Source organism: Sceloporus occidentalis, unplaced genomic scaffold, assembly GCF_023333645.1.
Source record: "Sceloporus occidentalis isolate IW3139 unplaced genomic scaffold, rSceOcc1.0.p SCAF_2, whole genome shotgun sequence".
NCBI lineage: Eukaryota > Metazoa > Chordata > Lepidosauria > Squamata > Phrynosomatidae > Sceloporus > Sceloporus occidentalis.
In genome coordinates, this window is record NW_028316982.1 from 30,201,201 (window position 1) to 30,216,253 (window position 15,053).

At 40.7% G+C, this 15,053-nt stretch overlaps 1 protein-coding gene across 2 annotated transcripts in view; it reads right to left on the minus strand.

The window, feature by feature from the left end:
* MME (membrane metalloendopeptidase) overlaps positions 1 to 15,053 on the minus strand; it is a 111,152-nt gene that overhangs the window by 87,218 nt on the left and 8,881 nt on the right. For both annotated transcript variants that reach the window (XM_089509009.1, XM_089509010.1), the window contains exon 2: positions 3,534 to 3,703. In XM_089509009.1, the coding sequence (XP_089365135.1) occupies positions 3,534 to 3,693 (160 nt within the window). In that variant the 5' untranslated portion in view covers positions 3,694 to 3,703. The remainder of the gene's footprint in view (positions 1 to 3,533; positions 3,704 to 15,053) is intronic.

Here is a 15,053-nt window from a genome sequence, read left to right on the forward strand (position 1 = left end):
AAAAACTGCTTCTCATTTAATTCTTGCACAGGAGATGAAAACATTCACTATAATTGGTGAGACACACCTTTGGGGAGAGGGAAAAATAAGAAATCATCTTTATATCCCTAGCTCAATCCCCTAGAATTGGTACATATCAGAAGCGAGCTGAGAAAGTGGAAGCAAGTGAAAAGCTTGCATGTTACAGGGCCAAAAGAAATTGGAAAAGTTTCAGACCATATGCTATACAAATAAGTATATGGAGAGTAGGATTTCTTGCTACTAGCAGGCCGGACAAAGTTCCAATGGTTCTTTTTAATGTATTCCAAGACAGAGGCCGACATCCTTGTTGAAGCTGGTGGCACATAAACTGGAATATATGTGTAAAGTTGTGGAAAGGTGAAAACAGCCAGCTAGAAGTGATGTGTGGGAACTCACCTGGTGCACCTATGTAGATAATCAGTGACCACTTGTACTGGGGATGGAGCTGTGCCCACATATTGTCCAGCAACCATAGTTCAGCCTGGCAAAAAACACTGCTTATGGAGGTACTGTGGGCCTCCTTACCAAATGTTGTAAAAAGTAATTAGGTGTAGCAATTGCTCAAACTTGATCCTCTAGGTGTTTTGGACTTCAACTCCCATTAGCCCCCTAGCCAGCTTAGAAAACAGTCGAGAATTATGGGAGCTGAAGTTCAAAACATCTGGAGGACCAAAGTTTGGGAACCACCATACTAGCATATAACCCCAGGAGGACCATAGACAAAGACTTGTGTAGATGAATTTAGATACACAGTTCAGAGAAGGGAGTGCATTGAGTTGCTAGGGGAAGAGATTCCAGAGAAGTAAGATAAATTCTTACTTTTTATTGAGCGATGTGATTGGATATTTTACTCACAGCCCTTTCACACAAGGAATAACACAAAATACATCCTTTTGGGGCTCTGTGTGTACATGGACATGCTTTTAGAACTGTTTCTTCATTCTTCAGATTTGTTTAGTCATAAGGGAAGATTATACCAAAAACTTCTCTACGGAAGTGGGTCAAGGATGTTCCGGATAAGTAGGAAAAAATGTGATTTGGCATGAATTTGTAACTGCTGAGCTTTTGTGGCTGCATCTTTTGGGCTGGTGAGAGAAAACATTTGGGTCTATATTGCACTAGGACAACAAATTTACAGAGAAAAGAGAACTGAAATGTTTTAGGTGAATATCTCTTTCTTGAACACTGTTCTGATGATATAAAATGGAACTCCTCCTCTCTCCACTGTGTAACTAAGAATGATTCATATTACTAAGAAATGTTGAAGTTGTGGGAAATGGTAAAATTATTTTGTTTGAGGGGAAAGAAATCTAACTTCTGTCTGCAAGGACTCAAGACAGAACATTGAAACCTGAAGGGATTCTGATGTTCACATAACATTGCCTTATGTCTTAAAGGCTGAAAAGTGAATAGAACCTAGAAAAAAGGAATTGTTTATATAGTGATGAAAGGGGAAATAACTAGGTAAAATTGCTTCAGTTTCATGAATCATATAAATTTTAATGTCATTTTTAAATCTGTTAATTTGCATCATTCTGAGAGAAAAAAGTTACCTGTAGGAAGAAAAAACATCTAGGGATGTAAGGCGTTCTCTGAGAAACAGCTATCATAGTGAGATTTAGTAAGTAGCATATGATGTGTCCTATCATACGGCTAAATATGCCAAGTTAGCCCTGATACACAGAGAAACTTCTAAACTATCTAATGACAGGATATAATCTTCGACCTATTTTAAATCATTGTTTTTCAGTTAGTGCTGTATTAGCCTTGTGTATTTCTATTACTAAATCAACTATTTCATATTAATCATGTGTGAATATGAGACTGGTTTGTTTCTTATAGTTATATGTATTTAAAAGCCTGGTTAGAGCCTAAATACTATAAGGCACAAGATCCTGTCTGATATTGGAAGATAAGCAGGTTAAGCCTGGTTAATACTTGCATGGGAGACCATGAATAAATACCAGAAGCTATATGCTATATTTCAGAGGAATGAACTGACAAAACCATCTCTGAGTATTCCTTGCCTGAAAAACCCCATGAAATTCATGGGGTCACCATAATTTGGCAGGTGACTTGAAGGTACACACACACACACACACACACACACATACAAGTCCAGTTGATTCATGCAGAATAAATGTGATAATGAGTGATTTAGACAGAAAGCATTAATGAAGCCAGAATGACTGCAATATTACTAAAAGTCAATAGTAACTGGAGAGCCAGTGTGGTGTAGTGGTTTCAGCATTTGACTACAACTCTGGAGACTTGGATTCAAATCCCTGCTTGTTCATGGAAACCCACTGGGTGACCTTAGGCAAGTCATACTCTCTCAACCTCAGAGGAAGGCGATGGCAAACCCCCTCTGAATAAATACTGCCAAGAAAATCCCACAATTTATAGTGACTTTAGGATTGCTATAAATTGGAAACAAATTGAAGGCAAACATCATCATCATCATCATCACCACCATCATCAACAACAGCTGCCTGAATATCTTCTGTTTGGGGAAATTCTAGAAATATGGCCCCCAAATGTGAGCATAAATGGTTGAAGGCAATCAGTGTTTCCCTTTTTCATCCAAAGGGAGAGGCCAGCTAGGTGTAATTAAGAAGAAAATAATAAAAATTCTTGGAGAGAATGAGTGCAGTCATTGAGTGTGAGGTCTTGAGAAAAAGGCAAGACAGTAAGGTCTAGGAATGTGCTTTTTAGTGGGCTGCCTGTGGCAATCTTGTGGCTCTCCAGATGTTGTTGGACTGCAAATCCTACCTAGTATAGCTGGACTGAAGAATGCTTAGAAATGCAGTTCAGCAATATAAGGAGGGCCACTGGATCCCCATCCCACTATATACATAGGGTAGTGAAGTTTACTGGTTTGGGTCTAAATTTAATTGCTAGTTCTTACTAGATTCAGCTCACTGAATTAATAGGAACTTGGCAAGTCAACACAAGAATTCCATTGATTCAATGGGTCTTTGAAACTAGTAATTGTTGTCATCTATGTGCATCCTGAACTTACAGAAATAGATTACATTTTTGCAAAATATTTTGAGCAAACCTCCAGTAATCTGCTTCCAAAAGTTAATAAACACAGGGAAGTGCTGTGTCCTTGGAAATTTTCAAGAATTAACATTACTGGCAAATGCTTTTTTCTTTTAATGTTCTAGTTACCCATAGATAACATGATATCTTAACGAAGCCAGTCTCAAACATCTATCAGTCAGCAAGTCCAGTACATACTGTTATTATAACAAGCAAGGCAAGTTATTTTAACTAATTAAAAACAAGCCGTTCCAAAGGAAACACGGATCTCTTTCAAGTTTAGTAGCTAAAATTTCAACTATAGTTCCAGCTAACACGTTCAGAATGTTCCAAAATATTTTACCATGGTCTAACAATCAACCCCCTTTAAGTGCAACTATATTTCATGCTAGGATTTCCAACTCTCCCTTTGAGCTTCTGAATGAACTTTTGTCATGGAACTTATAGTTTAAGGAGCTTCCACTTACCATCATAAGTAGCATAAAGAGCAATCATGGTGATAGCCACAATAGCAAGGAGAATGACTACAACAGTTAGTCCTATTTCCAGTGCACTCCATTGCAGTTTTTTCTTTTGTTTTGGAGAGTTCATTTCAGTTATATCCATCTGACTTTCTGACTTGCCCATAACCTAGAGTCTGGAAAGAAAAAGAAAACAAAGCAAGTTGTCAAGTCTGAAAGAATGGAAATTCTCAAGTTCCTCCTACCTAGTTAAGGAGTTGCTTTTTTCCAGTGAGAAAGAGGAAATATTAGTGGCTGTATATTTTTAAGGCACAAAACTGTTAGTCACACCAGTAAATTCACATAGTATTTTGCCACTTACAGTCCACAGGAAAATGTTGTTCTAGGCACAGAGCCCCTAAAAAAGGAACGAAAACATACCAACAACTTGATTTTATTGCTATCATATCTATTTTAATTGCACTCCTGTGGTACAAGAGTTCACAAGTGAGTGAAATTCAACTGTTACTGTTTGAATAAAAATTAACTTAACCTTTCAGTCTTTGATTGTTTGCCAATTGTCAAATGCATTTGGTTTTGGAATTGCTGACTTTTTTTTTTTAATTTGGCCTCTGTGACATTTTCTGAATCATTCCAGCAATTAATGACTAAAGTCTTCTGACTTCAATACAACATCAGAGAGGGGGAAAGTAGTCTCCTATGTGCCACGCAGAATATATACAGTATAGGGCCCAAGATTTACAAATCTGAACAGTGACATAAATAGCTAAAGAAAAACATTGTGAACCTAGATGACCCACAAATTTGACTCAGCATAGATGTGTTAACTGTACAGAGACTAGTATCACTTTAAATGCCATGGCTCCATCCTTTGGAATCCTGGGATACGTAGTACATTGTGGAATGTAGACTTCTCTGGTAGAGAGTTCTAGTGCTGTAGTTCAGAGTTCTTTTGTTTCATTTCCATACAGAAGAACAAATAATATCAGCAGTCTTCTCCCCACTATGCAAGAACATGAAGATTACTATGCACTTTTCAAGCACTGTTTGTACCTCAGCACTTCATGAGGGAAAAAGTCATTAATACCACAAATAGATACGTTTTTCCTGTGCAAAGGGGATTTGAAGCAGAAAATGTGTGTGTGTGTGTGGGGGGAGTTGTGCAAAATACATCATCATCATCATCACCACATTTATATCCTGCCCTTCTCCCAGGACTGGGACTAAAGACGGTGTGCAACATTTTTAAAAAAATTCAGTTAAAAACATAAAAAATAATACATTGAAACAATATAGCACCCCAGGTCATTCTTTAAAAGCTTTCTGTTTGAATGCCTGTCTGAAAAGGAAGGTTTTCACCTGTCAGCTGAAGGCTATAAAAGAAGAGACCATTCTGGTCTCCCTGGGCAGGGAGTTCTAGATCATAGGATTTCATAGGAAAGAACCATGACAGTTAAAGTAGAATCTTAGTGCTATACTTGTGTAATGTGAAAGGGCCTCTGGGAACATGTATGGTTAAAGCTGGGGACACAAGATGTGGGTGACACATTACACCACCACTACCACCCCTCCAATGTATTTCCGACATGCAAATTAAACTTACTCATATTTGGTTGGACTTAGTTATGAAGTTCCATGAGCAGGAACTTTAATATAGTTGGTTCCTAGTCATGGGACTTTTGTCTCCACAGTTACAAAGATGCAAAGGTCAAATTTACCTCTAAGTGCCTGGAGATGTTGGAGGACTGTATATATGTTTGTACATATATTTTAGTATTATGTGTGTTCAGGTAGGAGGGTTGTACATATGTTTGTACATATGTTTCAGTGTCATGCATGTTAAGGTGAACACCTAAAGAAAAATTAATTCTCCAGTCCTTGTAGAACCAAAGAGCTGAGACATGCTGTGTACCTGTGTAATGAGAAAACACAATTTTTGCATTCCATGGTCCAAGACAGTGGGTTAGATCCAGGAACAGTCTTAAGAAGAATAAATGACTCCGAGTATGAAAGGTGGCTCTGTCTCATTTTGAGGGATCTCCTCCCATTTCCTGTCACAGCTCACTTCATTCATCAGGACTCCCGACCCTCTGTGTAGCAAATTCAGAGGCCTGGTGGAACTGCCAAGGGGTGCAGAGTGTAGAGTAATTAAACCCTCCTAAAACCCTCCTCTTGTGGATCAGTAACTGGTTTCAAGTATAGGAGTTCTCAGAATGAAAGGATGCAAAAAGTTAGATCCTCCAGGTATCTCCTGGTATTTTTGAACTTGTTCATACATACGTAATCTGGAGAAAGGGCTGAACAAGAAAAATGGCAAATTTTGCATATTACAATAAATTATTTGGGGGGTTAAATATGAAAAGGGAAAGGAAGAGGTCCAGAATGAGAGGAAAGTATTAAAATGGCAAATGGAATCAAATGCAAACAAATGTAAAGTGACATCCATGGCAGAGGACTGTGCTAATTTCACATATCACTGATGGGGTAGTGACAACTGACCAGGAAAGGGATATTGGAGTTGTGATGGATAATTTGATGAAAACATTCACACAGTGGGAGTCAGAAGTGAAAGAGGCAAATTCCATGTTGTGGATCATTAGGAATGGGATAGAAAATAAACTACCAACACCTGAGCATTTTTATATGTGCAAGTATAACTGGAATGCACTGTACAATTTTAGAGCTATATTATAGAACAGATACCTTTAAACAGTGTAGAAGACAGCAAACAAAATGTTGCTACAATCCCAGGACAAGGAAGTAAGTTTAAAATATTCAGAGTCATACGGTAATTCAAATGACTAGAGACTGAACTTTCCTGACTCATTTTGATGCTGTTCTTCCATTGCTATACAAATACCTCTCCCCTGCTCGCCAGGAGATATGCCTATAGAAAACAATGAGGAAATCTAAGGGCAGCAGTATGTCTATACATAACTAAAACAGAAAATAAACAGTATGTCTATCCAGAAATAATGCAGCAAAGATAAGAGTTTGTACTCTTTTTAATATTTGGCTTATTACATGCAAAAATTACTGTGGTTGTGGTTGTTGCTTTAGTTACTTTCAGTGGCAATGTGTTGCTGCCACATCAAAAATCTGTTAAAATATCTCCACTGATTTTTGAGTCTCTCTATTATGGACAGAGACCTCAAGATGGTTTCCAAAGAGAATCCAGACATAGAACAATGTCTAAAAATAAAATATTTTATTATGTCTGTAGTTATAGCTTTCATCTGTTGACTAGTTAGGAAACAACATGGTATTTCTAATCATCTACTTTGCAAACCAGAGATCTGCTTCTGTATTGCTGAGAGGGGAAGTAGCAAAATGAAAGGTTCTGCTAATTTATGTGGGCTGTCTGCCTAGATTTTCTGTTTTCTATCCTCACTGGCTTTTAAATAGAGTCATTTTCAGAGAAAAAGATGTTGGCCAGAGGCCTCTTGGGGTCTTATGCATGTATAGGTTCTCCTAAAATACACCTTCTCAAGATAAATGATGTGGCAGACTGGCATAGCATGCCAGATGCTATATTTGTGCCATATTATTTCTGTTTTGGCACTGTTCCCTGGAAAGCTGCAATTTGTGGATCACAAATTAGCACCAATCGATGGACCACCACTTTGAGTGGAAATCCCATACAGAACAAGTTTGACATTTCCCCCCCAACATGGAACACATGTTTCAGTTCAAGGTTGTGGGAGTAGAATTGTGCATGTCATGCCATTGTGCATGCAAGCATGCATGGATGTGCATAAACATTGCACTCAGATGTGCATTTGACTCTGCATTCAGTTGTACATGCTACAGACACAACTGATCACAAGAATAATCCAAAAGATGCAAATAGCTGCCTCAATGCATATCAATAACACAGTTCTTGTCATTTTTGTCTCTGCAATTGCAAGCCTTTGGCTTCACTGATCATTCAAAATGTTTTCTAGAGGTAGTTCATAACTATAGAAAGTTGTTGGCAAAGTACATCTTCACCCTGCTATCATGGGACTCAGGAGAAACAAGTTATCCTGAAAAAGAGGTATGCCAATGAATATCATCCCTGCTAATAAAAAATGGGCTCTGACTCCACCCCAATATTAACCTCCAGTTCCAACATCTTATCCACCCATTCCAAAAACATAGTGAAAGAAAGAACACATCTTTTCTTCTGTAAAAAAAATATGTATTATGTAAATGACTATGTTATTCATTTGTTTTATCATTAAAGCCCTTTGAGAGCAGTAACCTATAAATATTCATAAATAAAATATCCATAAATAAAAGTTGGCATAACATTTAGCAACTTAAAAAACAACAACAGTAGTACCAGAGCACACAAACTGATTTATCCTATCTACCAGAGGCTGAAAAAGTCATTTGGGACACAGCTCCCCAAACTCTCCGCCTTTAGGTAATGATTATGGGCTATGGTGGCTGACTATTCTTGCTGGGAGGGTCTAGATTAGAAGTTGCAATCCAAAAATGTAATATCTCTGAGCTCTGCTGTTTACCAAGGACAGTTTGTATTTTCTAATATATACAAATAATTATCCCTTTTTTAAAAAGGGGGAGGAGGAATAATAGCTTGTTAAAATGTAAAGAAATCCCAGTGGCCTATTTCCCTGCTATAAAGGTTGACCAGAGGGGGATGAGTTGGCATGGAAAACCAGCAATGGAAAAAAGATGCCTTTTTGTTTGTTGGTTGGTTGGTTTTACAGCCAATCTCTTGGCTTACATAACTAGCAAAAAGTCACAAAACACAGATACACAAATTAGGCAGTTGGGATTTGGGGAACTCAAATTTGTGGATGATATGCTGAGCCCAAACCATGAATCTGTATGCCCTTTGGGGGCAGAATAGATTTTCCCTGCAAGGTTGTGTACAAAATGTTGCATTCTGAAGTATCTGCAGTCACGTTGACAAAAAGGCTCCTGTCTGAAATCCTGGAGATCTTCTCCCAGTTATATAATCAGAGAACTGTGCAGATGGGTTGTTCGAGATCATATAGTCCAGTCCCCTGTAAGTGCATGAAATCCACGGCTACTGTACCCTCTTAGTTGATTCTTCTGCTGCTGCTTAACATCCTTTAATGAAAGCATCTTCTGATACAGACTGGTAAAACAATGTGTATAACCAGGAGGTTCTCCCTAATGTCAGGTTCCATTCCTGTTTCTTGACCCTGTCAATTTAGGTCCAGTGAGCTGACTTCTTAAAAGCCATCTTTCTAATGGAAGGGGATCCTGGTGTCTCTATGTGTCAACACTGGTTCTCTGGACCTTTACAGAAGTATGCAATGGTGGTACAAATGCTTGGACTAGAATGTAAGCTACATTCATAAAGAGCATGTGTGGCCATACCACTAAGTCTGTAAAATCTAGATACGTATAACTTGAGATCACTAAGGAAACATTTATAAATCCATACCTTCAGGTGATTTTGTTTTTAAAATACAGTTAGTCCTCCTTATCCACAGATTCAAACATACATGGCTTGGAAATACTTAAAAAATATAAAAATTCCCACAGGCAAATCTTGATTTTGCCCTTTTATATAAGGGGCACCATTTTACTATGCCATTATAATGAATGGGACTTGAGCATCCATGAATTTTAGTATCCATGGGGGGTCCTGGAACCAAACCCCAGAGAATGCCAGGGGTCCACTGTAGACTAATTAATTTTATTTAATTAAAATCTATCTGCAGTCTATGATACCATCTTTAGATAATAGGTGGCAAAACTCCATAACCTTTTATAGCTAGAGGCTTGTCTGGAATGTTCATTTCTTTAGAGGGCCTGTAGTACTTCCATGCACTGTTTCCCTCTGCAGCTCCCCCCAAGAGAGAATACTGCTGTCTAACAGACTTGGATTAAATTACAGGAAATGGGTATTGGACTAGAAGAACCTCCTGGTTATGCACACTGACCATAAGCAGAACCAGCTGCATCAGAAGATGCTTTCATTAAGAGAGTGTACACAAAGAAATGCTGAACAAACCATGAGCTAACTAAACCTATCAAGATCTTAGGAAAGGCTTGGCAAAATAGGTTTCAGAGAAAGGGCAATAATTTATTTTCGAACCAAGGACACATAAGGAGGGGTATCTTCCAGAACAGAAAATTCAAGATTACAAATCAATAGACTTGGATGATAGCTGGGGTGGTGTAATGGTTTGATTGTTGGACTAGGACTCTGGAGACTAGGATTTGAATCCCCACTCAGCCAATGAAACCCACTGGGTGAACTTGGGCACATCACACTCTCTCAGCCTCAGAGGAAGGCAAAAGCAACCCCTCTCTGAAAAAATCTTGCCAAGAAAGCCCCATGATAGGCTCCCCTTAGGGTCGCCATAAGACTGAAATGACTTGAAGGCACACTACAGCTAAGTTCTGGATGACCTCCTCACCCAAGTGACATTTGTGAAGCTGAATGGCTGACGTACAAATTGGTGTCTTTCAAGGCTATATATATTTTCAGAAAGGAGGAGAGGGAAAATTTGGATTTGTTACACTGAGTGACAGAGCTCTGTCTGGTGCCCCCTTCAATTTAGTGCCCAGTCACTCAGTGTGTTGAGCCACGATCAGCCCCATTTAACCTTTCTGAAAACATCTTCATAAGATGTACAAGTCCAGCCCACCCAGCACTGCAGCATCTCAGTTTATTTTCATTTCATAATTTGTATATGCTAGCTTTAATGGTCCATGACTGTATTTAAGACCTGGGGTTATGTTTAACTGTTGTATGAGTTCAATAAGCATTCTGGTTATGTGTCAAACCTTTTAACCTCTTTATTGGCCTCTGGACTTTTTTTAATAAAAGCTCATATTTTGGCTTAATAATAATAATAATAATAATAATAATAAAATTTATTTATGTTTCCCCGCCTCTCCCGGTGGATTGAAGCGGGGTTACAGACTAAAAAAAATATCAAGTAATATCATATTTCCACCTCCACGTTATTCAACAACAGAAAATTTCTGATGCTCATTTACACACACACACACACACACACACACACACACCTTACTGCATTTTAAGCTCCATGGAATATTGTTTCCTTTTAAAGTTATTTTTTGGTTGCTTTCTTGTTTGTCCAAAGAACTGCTTTTCATGCATATGAACAGATGAAGTGAACCAGCCTGTTTTGAATTAATGGGGTGGTGGTGGGGATATGTGAAGGGATGGGGAAATGGTTTGCTTATGCATCCTTAACCATACCCCCGATCACCACACATTCATTCAAAGTTTTGCATGCACTTAGCTCCCAGTTTGTTGCTACTGAAAAGTAAGCTTGAGTCTTTTGTCAGTGTGATGTAGGGTTGCCATACTGCCGGACCTCCAAACCGGGAAAAATGTAGGACAAAATTTTCAAATGTAGGACACACAAAATGTTTCATACATTTGAAAATTTTGTCCTACATTTTCCCTCGTGATCGCGGCGGGGAGCGGAGGCCAAGCGGCGAGGGAAAGCCTCCACTTAAGGAGGCTTTCCCTCCTCGCCTGGGCCCTGGGCCTCGCCGCGATCGGAAGCCAGGATTGGGGCCTCGCCTCCTTCTTGGCCCCCGCAGGGACCAGGAAGGAGGCGAGCAGGCCGCCGGCGATCGCCAGGGCTTCGCCTCGTTCCTGGCCCCCACAGGGACCAGGAAGGAGGCGAGCAGGCCGCCGGCGATCGCCAGGGCCTTGCCTTGTTCCTGGCCCCCGCAGGGACCAGGAAAGAGGCGAGGAGGCTGCAGGGAGGCGGGGAGGTTGGCGCGGCTGCGCCCAAGAGGCGCCGCCTGCCTGCAGCCTCCTCTGCCCCAGGCCTTGCTGCCCTCCTCTTCCTCCGCGCGGCCATGCGCGGTGGAGGAGGAGGGCAGTGAGGCCCTGAGGGTTGCCTAGCAACCCCACTGCAACCGGACTTTTCCCGGTTTTTGACGGCACCTGTGCCGGGACCGGGCAGGTGCTGCCAAAACCGGGAAAAACCCAGTTGCAGCCGGGTTATGGCAACCCTAATGATGCAGTGGTCAGTTTTTGAAGATTTAAGTCTCCACTCTCCCATGAAACCCAGGTCCAAAACAAATGGCATAAATAATCCATTTTGAGACTGCTTTAACTGTCCTGGCTCAGTGCTAGGGAAACCTTGGAATTGTTGTTTGTTGTGGCATCAGAGCTCTCTGACAGACAAGGCTAAATGTCTCACAAACTCCAAAAATTCCCTAGCACTGAACCAGGGCAGTTAAAACGGTCTCAAAATGGATGATTTCTACAGTGTGTCATGGACCTCAGTGGAACCTCTTAGCCTGACCTACCTCCAAAGGCTGTATTTGTGAAGATAAAAGTGAGAAGGAGAAATGCTTTTTCAACCTCCTCAAGGAGAAGCAAGGAAATAAAAGCTGATATCCTATTAGTGACTTATATAACTTAAGTCCATCATATACCTGTCTATGGGGCAAAACAGATGGTCAAAATAAGCAGGTTTACAGCTGGCTTCCAAGTGGGGTGTTTAGCTTCATATAAATAATCCTCAAAGCTGGCCAGAAACCTCTCTCAAGCCATCCTACGGGGAGAAAAGTCAGACTAAAAAGGAGGTGGATTTTTCTGCTTCTTCCTGGAAAGTTCGCACTTCATACATCTAAATGCAGTGTCACCAGTGCCACTCTAAAGTGGTGCTCTATCCTAACCCTAAACCTAATTGTGCATATAAATGCCCCATCACGGGAGTACATTTAAAAGGGACGGAGCTGTCATACCCAAGCAGCAAGGGTGGCAGTGCCCAAAAGAGAAACTGTGACACCTCTCATGGATATGAGTACAACATACACAAAACAGACAGTCCAAGAGGGGGCATGGGGCGAAGGGGAGTGAAGAGGGCATGATTGTACCTTGCTGGCATCTGCATGGGCACACATCTGCGCTGATGCCCTCTCCCAGTGAAGTGCTGCACATGCAAATGTATGCAGGTTCACAGGGATGGCCATCCAATGGGATGGAAATTGCCTGCGATTTGTTCCCGTGAAGGCGTTTAGGGATGATAGTGGAAAAGTGAAAAAACAAAAAGTACCCAGTGGTGCAGTTTGAAGCTGTGCCATGTGGACATGACATGTACACTCCAACCACCTTGGGAGAGGGTGGTGTGGTTGGTGTAGTTTCAATGTGGCTTCAGAAAAGGCAGCTTCAAGCTGCTTTTTCCTGCTTGTCTGTTTTGCACCAAAGTCTTTTTGTGGTTGTTGAGGAGGGCTCTATTTTCTTCCTGCCTACACAATGACCAAAGACCTCTGCCTGACTCACTATTTAGCCACTGCAGCCCCCTCCCACCTGTTCAGTGGCTGGTGCAGAGTGGAGGAGATTGAAGAAGTGTCTGGTTATGTCTCTGTAGCCAGATGCAGAATGATTAAATCATCTGCTGAGACCTCTGGAGGGTTCCAATGGATCTCAGTGGCTGATGTTCTGCATCTGGCTATGTGGACATAGAAACTTCTCCAACCTTCATTACTCTCCTCCAGCAACGGAATAGCCTTGGAGAGGAACTGCAGCATCTAAATGGTGAGTGAGTCCAGCAGGTGCTGAAAAGAGATAGGTGGTGTAGTTCGGCTTGTGGAATTTTGATGTTACGCTCTGTGATACAGTATCTTGGCCAATGTAAGTAATGAATACAGAAATATGTATAACTGTCCAAGTATATAGATACTGCCCTAGTTTTACCTAATACCTAGCCTGAAGAAAAATACTAAAATGCTTTCTGGGTTTTCATAAGTACACATGGGCCTCATAAAGATATTGTCACTGAAAGCAAACTAAAGTTATTTTTTGATAACTTAATTTAGTAAGCGCAGGTGGAAGTCATTCGTATTTCCCCCCAAAAGTCAACTTGTAGATAGATTGATAGATAGATAGGAAAGTATAGAGGGCATAATCATCAAATTTGCAGATGATACTAAACTAGGAGGGGTAATTAACAAAACCAACAAAACGAATTCAATAGAGATAAATGTGAGCCACTTTACTTAGGCAGGGAAAATTGTAAGCATAAATGTTAGGTAGATAACACCTGGCTTGACAGCAGTACATCATCAAAGGGATCTAGGAATCTTAGGGGCTCTACAGACCACCCCTAGCCCCCTCTTCCCTGGCTGGATCGGGGCCACGGCAACCTCATACCACGGCCCCAATCGGCCTTTCAAGGGCGCAAAAAATAGTCACAAAAAGTGGCTCCTTTTTGAGCACTTGAAAGGGCACCATAGTCACCATGGCGCACCTGTATGGCCCCCTTTGGTGCTGTGTCATCTGGACACAGTGCCAGAGGTGCACCATGATGCCATGCACTGTGTGATAAAGCACGCTTCCAGCCCATCTTCAGGCCTTGCATTTTGAGGACAGAGATGGAAAATATACCTTTTTGAATGACAACTTCCCGAGTTGGCCATGGCGGGAGTTGTCATTCCCCAAAAGTGTGTTTTCTAACATCAGATAAACTGGTCAGATCAGAAAGCAAACTGCTTAACAGTAATCAACCAGAATGGGTCATATGCTTTGCGTCCAATACAAACTTCCTTATTTGGCTTACTTATTGGGTTAATGGGGGAGCCCACTCGAGATCCCTTACAATGGACTGCCTTTACCTATGCTTTATCTCTCCTCAGTTTCTCCTCTTAGCTGAACTAGGTAGAACAAGAGCAGAAAATCCAACAAACATCCATTGTCTTTGCACTTTAACTTCAGATGTAGCCTAAGTTGCTGTGTTCCTTTATTTCTGACTTACAGTGACCCTAAGGCAAACCTATCAGTTTTCTGGGGCTGAGAGTATATAACTTCCAAGATCACCCAGTGGGTTGCCATGACAAAGTGGGGAATCAAACTCTAGTATCCAGACTCAAATCACTACATAACTCTGAACTTCAGTTCCTGCTGCATTATTAATACATTTGCCACAAAATAGTTTTATGTGACTCTCTAAATTAAGACTGCATTATTCTCAATGTGAAGGGTGCTTTGTGATAAATGAAGACAAGCTGTTATGTTTATTCAGAATCTCACTCTTGGGAAAGGTTTCACCTAATTAGTTTCACACAAATCTCATTAGTCAATGCAAAACCTGAAGTTTTTAAATCAGAAAAATAGGAAAACTTTGGGTTGCAATCCCTAAATTGGCCAGTCTTATGTAAATCAAGGAGCTTGCTATTTGGGAGTGCAAAATGGCATGACCACACATTTAATGTCAGGACTGGAGAAGAGTGCTGAGGATCCCATGGACAGCCAAAAAGATAGAGCAGATCAAGCCAGAAATATCCCTGGAAGATAACAAAACTAAAGCTGTCATACTTCGGATACATCATGAAAAGGCACAAATCACTGGGAAAAAAATAATGCTAGGAAAGGTGGAGGGAAGTAGAAAAAGAGGAAGGCTGCATGCTAGATGGATAAGACTCTATTAAGGAGGTCACTGGTATGAATGTACAAGAACTAAGCAGAGTAGTGAAGGACAGTGTTTTTTCGAGATGCCTCATCCACAGGGTCACTAAGGATTGAGATCAGTTCAAGGGCAGTTAACA